Below are 13612 nucleotides of genomic sequence, written 5' to 3' on the forward strand. Positions count from 1 at the left end.
TCCCGACCCAGGGATCGAACCCTCATTTCCTCGTCTCTCCTGGACAAATTTAGTTGCCCTCTTTCTTTTTCGATGATGATGATGCTACCTGATGGCAAATGTTTGATGCTCGTTTATTATAGACCAGGAAGTGCTCCAAGCATTCCATGTACTCTGTCTCACCTGCTTCTCACCAGACTGAGAAATAGCTGTCCTCATCCCTATTTTACAGACGAGGCACACAAATAGCAGACTCGTCAGGGTCACACAGATGGTAAGGAGCAGAGCGGGAAGCTGGACGAGATTCTGTTTCATGCCAGATCCCAAGCCCTTTAACTAGAGGTTGGCAAACTATGGCCCAGGGCCAAACGGAACACAAGTACCCCCTTTATTTCCGTATTGCCTGTGTTGTCTGCTGTAACTGCAGAGTAAACTGGAAAGACATCATATGGCACACAGAGTTGGAAATATTTACTGTCTGGCTCTACAGAAAATGTTTATTAGCCTCTGCATGTAACACTGCACTGTATGGTCTCTTTTATTTTACTTGATTTCTGTACGGTCTCTTTTACTGGTTTCTGAAAGAAGAACTAAAAATAGAGGGAAAGCTGGAGAGAAAGAACTCAGTCAGATTAAGCCCCACTGTGTGCTGGCAGCTGTGCTCGTTAATTGCTTACTTAGTTTGCTGAGAAATAACAACAATAAAAAAATAGGTGAGCTGAAAAAACAGATTTTGAGCAATCTTTTTCATCACCTCTTTAAAAAATAACTGGAATATGTGGTTCTAAATTTACACAAACAGGACTTCCCTGGGGGTCCAGTGGTTAAGAATCTGCCTTCCAGTGCAGGGAACACAGGTTCGATCCCTGGTCCAGGAAGATCCCACATACCTCAGGGCGACTAAGCCCATGCGCCACAGCTACTGAGCCCACTGGGCTCTAGAGCCTTCAAGCCATAGCTAATGAAGCCTGTGCACCTAGAGCCCATGCTCTGCAACAAGAGAAGCCACTACGAAGAAAAGCCTGTGTACTGCAACTAGAGAGTAGCCCCCACTCGCTGCGATTGGAGAAAGCCTGCTTGCAGCACTTAAACCTGTGCAGCACAACTACTGAAGCCCATCTGCTCTAGGGCCCATGCTCTGCAACAACAGAAGCCACCACAATGAGAAGCCCACTCACAACTAGAGAAAGCCCATGTGCAGCAACAAAGACCCAGCATAGCCATAAATAAATAAATATAAATAAATATACATCCACATATACATGTATTTGCATATATAGTAAAATTATATTGACATATATCTGATAAATATACTAGATATTAGTATATTATACATAACAGTTATATATATTGTAAGATTTTTACTGCATATTGTAAGTTTACTGCATATTGTAAGTTTTACCTGTTTATTCAACTGGAAAGTTTTTTTTTAAAACTGTGGAATGTTGGGAATCCCCTGGCAGTCCAGTGGGTAGCACTCGGCACTTTCATTCTGGTGGCCTGGGTTCAATCCCTGGTCTGGGAACCAAGATCCTGAAAGCCAAGTAGTGAGGTCAGAAATAAATAAACAAATAAAACTGTGGAATGTCTTCCCTAGGTAATTTCTGAAGAAGAAATTTTGGGTTTATAGTCCAAAGCCTGCTGTAGCTGAAGAACTATTTATTTGTTCAAAGTTTCTCTAGGCAGCACTTTACTACTTGTCTTATTATTGATTCCTTGGTCTTAAATCATTCTTCTCCAGGGCTGCTGCTTTACTTTTATAGGTTTAAATTTGGTGCATGATTACAGACTGGTGGGGTTTTATTTGAACATGACAAACAACTTATGACAGCCTTCATTCTGACTACCATAGAGTCTCACCATAGTGTTCATAGGACATAGAGCACATAGTGACGCTTATGCCAAAGTCTCAATAAGCATATTGTCCAGAAAATTTTACTGGTTGCAAGTATCATAAAACTAACTTAAACTAGCCTAGGGGGAAAAAAAAATAGCTTAGGTAACTGAAAAGGCCAAAAGCTGCAGCTTCAGGCCCAGGTGCCCAAGCAATGGTCAGGAATCTGACTCTGCTCTGTCAGCTTCACTGTCTCTGGCAGACTCTTGCCGCCGCACCTGCAGGAAGGTGGCCACCATCAGCACCAGCACGCTCCAGACTGGCAGCTCCAGAGGAAGAGCCAGCATCTTCCTCGGCATGGCTTGGATCTTGACTAGAGCCCAACCTTGAGGAGGATGTGGCTTTACTATACCTGGGGTTGAAGAGCTGGCTGGTGGTAGAGGGAATGACCAGAGAGCACGATCCCCTTCAGAACCAAACTTCTTGCTAGTCAAGCTTTGTCATCTCCAACCTGACCTCTTAGGAGTTCATCTACACTGTGCTCTTACAGGTCCTGTGGGGACCTGCTGATGGGATGAGAAATCCTGAGACCACCACCTGTTTCATATCAAAGGCAACTTCCCATGGCCAGTGAAGTGGAGGGCAGGGGGCTGCTGATGGTCTCAGGCACAGGGTCCTCAGCAAAAACTCAAACAGGAGGACTCTTGAGGACTGTGTCATCCCCAGATGTCTATGGATGACCTTGGGGGAGGTGGAGACAGGAGCGTAAGTGGAAGGCTTAGCACCCTGGAGAGACAGGACCCAGACTGAGCCAGGAATCTGGGGATCAGCGTGGCTGCCTCTTGGCTCCTCTGGCAGAGCACACCCTGGTTTACCAAACTTGAACCACACTGCTGCTTCTCTTCTCTTTACTTAGTCGATGGTCATTCACTCTTACATTCAGTCTCTCAGGTGGGCAAGACTGAATTGAAGTAGGTCAAGTCTAGGGATAGTGAAAGCTATTTGCAAACACCCAGCTGTTTTCTGGTTAGATTCTATTTCCCATTTTATGAACCAACCAGGAAGCTAATTGGAACTCGAAAGAAAGAACTGTAAGATTGAAGATTTACCAAAAAATGGGAAAATTAGATGGATCAGGTCTCCTTTAACCCTAAAATCCAAATGAATGATTTTTCTGAACAGCTCAAAGGAACCTAATTCTTTTTGTTTTTTGGCTGCACTGAGTCTTCATTGCTACACACAGGCTTTCTCTAGTTGTGGCAAGCAGGGACTACCCTTTGTTGCAGTTCGTGGGCTTCTCGTTGCATTGGGTTCTTTTGTTGCAGAGCACGGGCTCAGTACTTATGGCCCACAGGCTTAGTTTCCCTGAGGCACGGGGATCTTCTTGGATCAGGGATCGGACCCATGTCCCCTGCAGTGGCAGGCAGAGTCTCAACCCCTGCACCCCCCAGGGAAGTGCTGGGACCTCTTTTAAGTTCTAAGACCTAAAAGTAATGTACAACTTGGTGGTTCTGTGTTCTGAATGTATCATCTTGATTTCTCACATTGAAAATCCCGAACATAATTTACCTTTTTCTTGGAGACACAGAATTACTACCCCACTTTGAGTTATGGTGACGTCCTGGGAGCTGTTGAGGTAAAAGCCATTTGTTGTTGTTGTTCAGTCGCCCAGTCATGTCTAACTTTTTTCGACTCCATGGGCTGCAGCACACCAGGCCTCCCTGTCCCTCACCATCTCCCAGAGTTTGCCCAAGTTCATGTTCCTTGCATTGGTGATGCCATCCAGCCATCTCAGCCTCTGACACACTCTTCTCCTTCTGCCCTCAGTCTTTCCCAGCATCAGGGACTTTTCCAGTGAGTTGCATTAGATGACCAAAATACTGGAGCTTCAGCTTCTGCATCAGAAAAAAAGCCATTTGCCCAGCAGCAAGTAGCCCCTGCCCGAGCTTCTGAGATCTAGTGACCGTTCTGTAGTCTCTGTCCTGTCTTTTGAGCCCATGGCTCCTCCACGCTGTGGTCAGTGTGCCTGCTCCCCCTGCCCTGTCACCCCCACCCCCAGGCCCTTCCAGACTGTGGGAATTAAGCTCAACATCCACATGTGTTAGATTCTTCTGTAAGGAAGATGGTCTCTTCTCCCTGCTTTATGTATTTACTCACTCACATATCCATATCAGCATGTACTTAGTATATTTTACCCTCTGGGTCATAATCCTTTCTTTTTTATTTTTATTTTGCCTGCACTAGGTCTTCATTGCAGCATGAGGGTTTCTCCTGTTGCTGTGCATGGATTAGTTACCCCATGGCATGTGGGATCTTAGTTTCCCGACCAGGGATTGAACCTGTGTCCTCTGCATTGGAAGGCGGATTCTTAACCACTGAACCAGCAGGGATGTCCCTCATTTTCTGTTTTGTTGCTCAAATTCTTCCAGCCTTGGCCTCTGGGAGCTCTTTCAGGCTGGTTGCCATGGCCTTAAGCATCTCCCCATGCTTTTGCTCTAGGCACTTCTTTATTCTCTGCTGTTACGAGATTCTCCAGGCTTAGCAGGTATTCCCCCCTCCCCTGTCCCAGTCCCAGAATCAAAGAACTTTTTACTTACACTACTTTTGCCAACAGTTCAGCTCAGTTGGCGGTGAACACCTACCGTGAGTACCAGGCACTCTGCTGAGTGCCTGGCACAGACCGCGACTGGCTAGTAAATGTTTAACAGCCAGCTCTCTGAAAAATGTAAAGGATGCACACATATAGCATAAGGTTTAATGATATCAAGAATGTGTAACACCTTCTTTCCAAATAACAAGAAATACAGTACACTTTCCTGTAAATTCCACACAGCCAGCTGAGTCTCACAGAATGCTTTCATTGACTTTTGTTGAGTCCTTGTATCCATAGCCAATTTCTTGTTGCAACTGATGAATAAGAGAGTTCCCAACCTGAGCACTGGTGGATATTTGGGGGTATTTTGGATATATTTGCATTTGTGAGTAATACAAGTAAAAAAGAAAGACGTTGGAACTTCCCACATTCATCAGTGACGTGACTTTTTTTTTTCTGCATCAGATAGTAGTTTTCAAGTACTAGAGAAATGTTCCCTCAAATTTTTGTGCTACTTATAATGGCTGAGGCACAACATGCTTTTTTATCATCTGCACTGTTAAGATTTTCCCTATTGCCTTCTTAAGCATAGGCAATCAGCAAAACAAACAAAAAAATCAAGCTCTGGTGGCTCAGAGGGTAAAGCGTCTGCCCACAATGCGGGAGACCTGGGTTCGATCCCTGGGTCGGGAAGATCCCCTGGAGAAGGAAAAGGCAACCCACTCCAGCACTCTTGCCTGGAAAATCCTATGGACAGAGAAGCCTGGTAGGCTACAGTCCATGGGGTCACAGAGTCGGACACAACTGAGCGACTTCACTTCACTTCACATGTAAACCACTATTATTAAACCTATTCATAAAAGTTTTGGGTTTCCCAGGTGGTGCTCAGTTCAGTTCAGTTGCTCAGTCATGTCCGACTCTTTGTGACCCCACGAACCACAGCACGCCAGGCCTCCCTGTCCATCACCAACTCCAGGAGTCCACCCAAACCCATGTCCATTGAGTTGGTGATGCCATCCAACCATCTTATCCTCTGTCATCCCCTTCTCCTCCTGCCCTCAGTCTTTCCCAGCATCAAGGTCTTTTCCAATGAGTCAGCTCTTCGCATCAGGTGGCCAAAATATTGGACTTCCAGCTTCAACATCAGTCCTTCCAATGAACACCCAGGACTGATCTCCTTTAGGATGAACTGGAGTGGTAAATAACCCTCCTGCCACTGCAGGAGACATAAGAGATATGAGTTCAATTGCTGGGTCGGGATGATCCCCTGGAGGAGGGCATGGCAACCCACTCCAGTGTTGTTGCCTGGAAAATCCCATGGACAGAGGAGCCGGACAGGCTACAGTCATGGGATTGCAAAGAGTCAGACAAGGCTGAGCGTCTGAGCACATACACATAAGTTACTTACCACAATTTTGAAAATAAAAAACAACTTCTCTCTCTTCCTGTCTGGTCTCCACTCCTTCATGCTGGCTGTACTCTTAAGTCCAACCAGGGCACTCCAGACCCTGGTGTCTAGCCAAGTTTTCTTGGGTCTCCTTGGCTCTGATTGGATCACTCGTCCCACCAGTGCACCAATCAGTGCACCAAGGAGTGTGATTGGCTGATGGCTGAGCCCCACCCACAGCAATGGACTGAGATTGGGAGAGAGACTCCTGAAATTTCCAAAGGGCCGGGTGGGTTCTGGCCTATTCTCACTTGAGGCATGAGATATGACCACTCCCTTTAGCACCCTGGCAGTAGGTGGGCAGGGAGGCACATCTACCTGAGCATCCCAGCATGAAAGGAAATTCTTCCACCACTACCTGTGGTCTCTAGATTTGTTTTCTAGCTAGTAGAGGGGAAAACACACTTGAATTTACCCCTTCCCACCTTCAGCCCATTCATTTGCTAAAACTTTATTAAATCAATGGGAAAAAATGATAGGAATGATTGAGGTGAGACAGCCCCAGAGAAGAGGAAGGGAGAGGATGGATGAAGAAGTCAGCACAGGCAGGAGCAATGCATCTCAGCTTCTGAAAGGAGAGAAAAGAAGAGAGCATAGGTAGAGACAGAGGTGTCCACAGTGGAGAGAAATTTTAATCTACGTGTAAGGTAGCGGAGTTCTGGAACACCACCAAGTCCATTCCCGAAACAGGTTTCAGTAGGGCCTAGAGGCTGGCTGTTAGTCGCTCAGTCTTGTCTAGCTCTGTGACCCCATGGACTGTAACTTGCCACCCTCCTCTGTCCATGGAATTCTCCAGGCAAGAATACTGGAGTGGGTAGTCATTCCCTTCTCCAGGGTATCTTCCCAACCCAGTAATGGAGCCCAAATCTTCCACATTGCAGACGGAGTCTTTACCTTCTGAGCCACCAAGGAAGCCCAGGGTCAATGTCATTATAAATGCTGAAGCAGGGACTTCCCGGTGGTCCAGTGGTTAAGAATTCACCTTGCAATGCAGGAGACTGGGGTTTGATCCCTGGTCAGGGAACTAAGATTCCACATCCTGCGGGGCAACTAAGCCTGAGTGCCACACCTAGAGAGCCCACACGCCACAACCAGAGGGTCCACTCACAACAACAAAAGATCTCGCGTGATGCAACTAAGGCCCGATGAAGCCCCCCAAAAAATGCTGGGCCAGGTGTCCCCAGACAATTGGAGTTTAATTTCCTTGAACACTGCTCTCACTGACTCCAAAAAAAGCCTTTGGAGGAATTCACCGGATTCTTGACTTGGCTGGGAAAAGCTGTCGCTAAAAGACTGGTTTGGGAGCCCAAGCGAGCGGAGAAACTTCCTCTTGAATGCAGTCCAGCTGGAGTTCTAGGAAGTCCTGTCTGCCAGTGCTCCTATTTTGGAAGCCTTCTGTCCTGTTTCTCATTATGTCTCCCTGTCTGGGGAAAGAGACACGTGACCCCACACAGGCAGCGAACCTTTAAACTTAGCTTCTTACTTGAAAAGCGTGTTGCTTTTTCTTCCAGGAGTCTAGGGGGAGGGGTGGGGATGGGTGATAAGAAAGGAGAGAGAAACAGAGAGGGGAAGAACTCATCAGACCCCAATCCAACCACCCCCTCCACCACCACCTGAGCTTGGTCAGTTCCTCAACCCAGCAGTCCCCCAACTTTTTGGTCACCAGGAACCAGTTCCATAGAAGACAATTTTCCCAAGGACCCAGGTGGCAGGGGGGTGGGCTGGGGGATGGTTTCGGGATGACTGAAGTGCGTTACATTTATTGTGCACTTTATTTCTATTGTTATTATGTCAGCCCCACCTCAGATCATCAGGCATTAGATCCCGGAGGCTGGGGACCCCTGCCTTAACCTCTCCCAGCCTCATTTGTAAACTGGGGATAAAGAGATCTCCTCCCCGTATCGTGAGGAAGATGAGTAAAATACAATACATGGTAGCACTCATGACGTCATGTCTTAACCACTAGGCAAGGGGAGAAACCGCCATAACAGCATCAAGCCAAGACAAAGCCAGGTGTCAGCACCTCCCTCAGCATTTGCTTCTCCCGGTTTAGATAGATCTTGATGTGCTCTCTGTTGAAAGTAGCTACGAACATCTTCTGCTGGGGTCCCTCGATAGATATGTATGGAGTATCTGCCAAGAATAGGGTGGGTGTTGAGGATCACAGGCTAATGAGCCAGCCGGGGTGCCTGCCACCCCAGAGCTCTTGGCTTTGGGGGACAGATGCAGTAGGAACGCCAGAAAGACACGCAGTGTGGATGGAAAGAAAGCAGGCCATGGGGTCCTGGAGAGCTGGGCTTGAATCTCGGAGATTTGTCAATTCATTCTTTCAACCAGGACTTTTTAAAACAATATTTATTTATGGTTACACTGGGTCTTCATTGCTGTTCGCGGGCTTTCTGTAGTTCTGGTGCGTGGGGGCTACTCTCTAGTCGCCTTGTGTGGGCTTATTGCAGCGGCTTCTCTTGTTGCAGGGCGTGGACTCTAGACACACAGGCTTCATTAGTTGTGGTTCGAGAGCTCTAGAGCATGGGCTCAGTAGTTGTGGAGCACGGGCTTAGTTGCCCTGCAGCATGTGGGATCTTCCCGGACCAGGGATTGAACCTGTGTACCCTGCATTGGCAAGCAGATTCTTAATGGCTGGGCCACTAGGGAAGTCCTCAACTGATATTTGAGGGCCTACTCTGTACACACCAAGGGTTTATTGTAGGTGCTGAGGATACAGTGTTGAGCAAGATGGACAAAACGCTGTTATGCCTTAGAGATGGCATTCTACCAGCTCAGCCGCTCACTACCAAATCTACGATCTTGGGAAGGTCACTAGGTCTTACTCAGCCTCAGGCTCATCACAGAGTGTTAGGTGTATTAAGTGGGGTAATGGATGCAAATCTCTTGGCAGGGTGCTTGGCATGAAGGCTGCACCCAACAAATGGTGGTGCAGTGATGTGCCATTTGACCCCTGTGGGGTCACCATCCCAGATTTGGGGAGAGTCTGGGAAGTCTTCCTGGAGGAAGTGACTTATATGATGAAACCTAGGACAGCAATCACATCGCTGGGACAGAAGGGTGGAGACCACCCCAGCTGCTCGTAACCTCCCCTGACCCTCTTGTCTGCCCCTGCAGGTCTCCTTCCCATGGGCGATGGGCCCAGCACCTTGGCCCAGGCCACAGCCATCTCGGACCACACAGCAGCCGAACCAGTCACCCTCACCATCACAGGTCCCCTTTCACCCGGGCGTCCGGCCGGTGCCAGTGCAGAGGAGCTGGTCCCAGGGCTTCCCCAGGCCCTCCGTGGTCCCGCCTGCCTCTCACAAGCGGCCCATGAGTGCCAGCGGGAAGATGTTCTCCTTTATGATGGACGGCACTGCCCACGGGGTTCCCATCATCAAACAAGGTACTCAGGGGAGCTTCCGTGGTGGCTTCGGGGATGGGCTCATGGACAGGGGCTCAGTTTTTGCTTAATTTCTCCAATTCTAAAGTGGAACATTAGCAATTGTTAAAAAAGAAAAAAAAACAATTGGGATAAACAGAAAACAGTGAAAGATCTCATTCTTACCATCTGGACTACCCCCTGTGACTTTTTGGTACAAATCCCTCCAGATTTTGTGCCCATCCACACATATCAGTCAGTACCTCTGCAATGAATGTGTGTGTGTGTGTGTGTGTGTGTGTGTGTGTGTATGTGTGTACATATACATGAATATATATGAATGTGTATCAGAATCTATATTTATATACTTTGACAGAAATATGGGTAACTGAAATCCCTCTTGCCTTCGGAGGTTTTAAATACTTTATTACCATTTTTCAAGTTAGAGGAGACAGAGGCTTACGGAGGAAATTACTTCTCTAGAGGTGATACATTCAATCTAATCTCACCTGATGCTTTTCGGTGAAATTCAAGGCTGGTTATCTCAAAGACTGTCACTCGCAGCCTGGTCACTCTGGGGACACAAAGCCATCAGGGATTCGTTTCCCCCTCCTCAGGAGGAGACTTGGGGAGGAGACTTCTGTCTGTCACCATCCTCTCGGCCTCACCAGCCTCGCTGGCAGAGTAGCTAGGTCGACTTAGTCCCTGGCATGATTCCCAAATTTCTTCTGTGGCTGCTGTCAAGAAGGTCCCATTCTCTGTCCTCTGGGTCCCAGCCCCAGACCCCTCTGAGTCCCCAGATCTCTCAATGGCTCCACACCCTCCCTTGGTCTCCCTCAGGACCACTCACCTAGTCACCTCACTCAGCCATTCAAGTAATAGTTATTAGGCTGCTCTGAAGGCAGTGAGTTATCTTGATTGATTGTTCACAGTCGGTTACAGGTCAGTTCAGTTCAGTTGCTCAGTTGTGTCCTACTCTTTGCGAGCCCATGGACTGCCGCACAATTCTTTACATGGATTGCAGGCAGATTCATCAGAGCTTGCTCATCATCACCAACTCCCAGAGCTTGCTCAAACTCATGTGCATCAAGTCGGTGATGCCATCCAACCATCTCATCCTCTGTCATCCCTTTCTTCTCCTGCCTTCAATCTTTCCCAGCATCAGGGTCTTTTCCAATGAGTTCTTCACATCAGGTGGCCATAAGTACTGAAGTTTCAGCTTCAGCATCTGTCCTTCCAATGTATATTCAGGACTGATTTCCTTTAGGATCGACTGGCTTGTTCTCCTTGCTGTGCAAGGGACTCTCAAGAGTCTTCTCCAACACCACAGTTCAAAAGCATCAATTCTTTAGCACTCAGCTTTCTTTATAGTCCAATTCTCACATCCATACCTGACTATTGGAAAAACCATAGCTTTGACTATATGCACTTTTGCCGGCAAAGTAATGTCTATACTTTTTAATATGCTATCTAGGTTGGTCATAGCTTTTCTTCCAAGGAGCAAGTGTATTTTAATTTCATGGCTGAAGTCACCATCTGCAGTGATTTTTGAGCCCAAGAAAATAAAGTCTCTCAACGTTTCCATTGTTTCCCGAATGGAAACATTGGGACCAGATGTCATGATCTTAGGTTTTTGAATGTTGAGTTTTAAGCCAACCTTTTCACTCTCCTCTTTCCCTTTCATCAAGAGGCTCTTTAGTTCTTCTTCACTTTCTGCCATAAGGGTGGTGTCATCTGCATATTTGAGGTTATTGATGTTTCTCCTGGCAACCTTGATTCCAGCTTGTGCTTCATCAAGCCCAGTATTTCACATGATGTACTCTGCATATAGGGCTTCCCTTGTGGCTCAGCTTGTAAAGAATCTGCCTTCAATGTGGGAGACTTGGGTTTGATCCCTGGTTGGAAAGATCCTGGTTGCGAACTATACAAAAAAGATCTTCACAACCCAGATAATCATGATGCTGTGATCACTCACCTAGAGCCAGACATTCTGGAATGCAAAGTCAAGTGGGCCTTAGGAAGCATCACTACAAGAAAAGCTAGTGGAGGTGATGGAATTCCAGTTGAGCTATTTCAAATCCTAAAAGATGATGCTGTGAAAGTGTGGCACTCAACATGCCAGCAAAGTTGAAAAACTCAGCAGTGGCCACAGGACTGGAAAAAACCAGTTTTCATTCCAATCCCAAACAAAGGCAATGCCAAAGAATGCTCAAACTATCACACAATTGCACTCATCTCACACACTAGCAAAGTAATGCTCAAAATTCTCCAAGCCAGGCTTCAACAGTACATGAACCAAGAACTTCCAGATGTTTGAGCTGGATTTAGAAAAGTCAGAGGAACCAGAGATCAAATTTTCAACATCGTTTTATCATCAAAAAAGCAAGAGAGTTCCAGAAACACATCTACTTCTGCTTTATTGACTATACCAAAGCCTTTGACTCTGTGGATCACAATAAACTGTGGAAAATTCTTCAAGAGATGGGAATACCAGACTACCTGACCTGCCTCCTGAGAAATCTGAATGCAGGTCAAGAAACAACAGAACTGAACATGGAACAACAGACTCGTTCCAAACAGGGAAAGGAGTATGTCAAGGCTGTATATTGTCACCCTGCTTATTTAACTTATACGCAGAGTACATCATGAGAAATGCTGGACTGGAGGAAGCACAGTTGGAATCAAGATTGCTGGGAGAAATATCAATAACCTCAGATATGAAGATGACACCACCCTTATGGCAGAAAGTGAAGAAGAACTAAAGAGCTTCTTGATGAAAATAAATGAGGAGAGTGAAAAAGTTGGCTTAGAAGTCAACATTCAGAAAACGAAGATCATGGCAGATGCCCCATCACTTCATGGCAAATAGATGGTGAAACAATGTAACAGTGGAACAATGGAAAGAATGGAAATAGTGACAGACTTTATTTTCTTGGGCTCCAGAATCACTGTAGATGGTGACTGCAGCCATGAAATTAAAAGATGCTTGCTCCTTGGAAGAAAAGTTATGACCAACTTAGACAGCATATTCAAAAGCAGAGATGTTACTTTGCCAACAAAGGTCCATCTAGTCAAAGGTATAGTTTTTCCAGTAGTCATGTATGGATGTGAGAGTTGGACTATAAAGAAAGTTGAGAGCCAGAGAATTGATGCTTTTGAACTATGGTGTTGGAGAAGACTCTTGAGAATCCCTTGGACAGCAAGGAGATCCAACCAGTCCATCCTAAAGGAGATCAATCCTGAATATTCATTGGAAGGACTGATGCTAAAGCTGAAACTCCAATACTTTGGCCACCTGATGCAAAGAACTGACTCATTTGAAAAGATCCTGATGCTGGGAAAGATTGAAGGTGAGGGAAGGGGATGACAGAGGATGAGATGGTTGGATGGTATCACTGACTCAGTGAATATGAGTTTGAGTAAACTCCAGGAGTTGGTGATGGACAGGGAGGCCTGGTGTGCTGCAGTCCATGGGGTCACAAAGAGTCAGACATGACTGAGAGACTGAACTGAACTGAACTGGGAAGATCCCCTGGAGAAGGGAAAAGCTACCCACTCCAGTACTCTGGCCTAGAGAATTCCATGGACTGTATAGTTTATGGGGTTGAAAGAGTCAGACACAACTGAGCGACTTTCACTTTCACTCTGCATATAAGTTAAATAAGCAGGGTGACAATATACAGCCTTGATGTACTCCTTTCCCAATTTAGAACCTGCCCATTGTTCCATGTCCGTTTCTAACTGCTACTTCTTAACCTGTGTACAGATTTCTCAGGAGGCAGGTAAGGTGATCTGGTATTCCCGTCTCTTGAAGAATTTCCCAGTTATTGTGACACACAAAGGCTTTGGCACAGTCAATAAAGCAGAAGTTTCTCTGGAACTCTCTTGCTTTTTCAATGATCTAACAGATGTTGGCAATTTGATCCTCTGCCTTTTCTAAATCCAGCTCGAGTATCTGGAAGTTCTTGGTCATGTACTGTTGAAGTCTGGCTTGGAGAATTTTGAGCAACTCATGTCCATTGAGCTGGTGATTACATCCAACCATCTCATACTTTGTAGTCCCCTTCTCCTCCTGCCTTCAATCTTTTCCAGCATCAGGGTCTTTTCCAATGAGTTGTCTCTTCCCATCAGGTGGCCAAAGTATTGGAGCTTCAGCATCAGTTCTTCCAATGGAAATTCAGGGTTGATTTCCTTTAGCACTTACTGACTTAATCTCTTTGCAGTCCAGGGGATTCTTAAGAGTCTTCTCCAATACCATAGGTCAAAAGCGTCAGTTCTTCAGTGGTCAGCCTTCTTTATGGTCCAACTCTCACATCCATACATGACTACTGGAAATACCATAGCTTTGACTACACGGACCTTTGTCAGTGAAGTAATGTCTCTGCTTTT

General features: G+C 46.3%; 1 protein-coding gene across 2 annotated transcripts in view; it reads left to right on the forward strand.

The window, feature by feature from the left end:
- Window positions 1-13612, forward strand: part of FHAD1 (forkhead associated phosphopeptide binding domain 1) — a 165286-nt gene that overhangs the window by 41070 nt on the left and 110604 nt on the right. For both annotated transcript variants that reach the window (XM_045165685.1, XM_045165684.1), the window contains one exon: window positions 8977-9247. In XM_045165685.1, the coding sequence (XP_045021620.1) occupies window positions 8977-9247 (271 nt within the window). The remainder of the gene's footprint in view (window positions 1-8976; window positions 9248-13612) is intronic.

Source organism: Bubalus bubalis, chromosome 5 (genome assembly GCF_019923935.1).
Source record: "Bubalus bubalis isolate 160015118507 breed Murrah chromosome 5, NDDB_SH_1, whole genome shotgun sequence".
Taxonomy (NCBI): domain Eukaryota; kingdom Metazoa; phylum Chordata; class Mammalia; order Artiodactyla; family Bovidae; genus Bubalus; species Bubalus bubalis.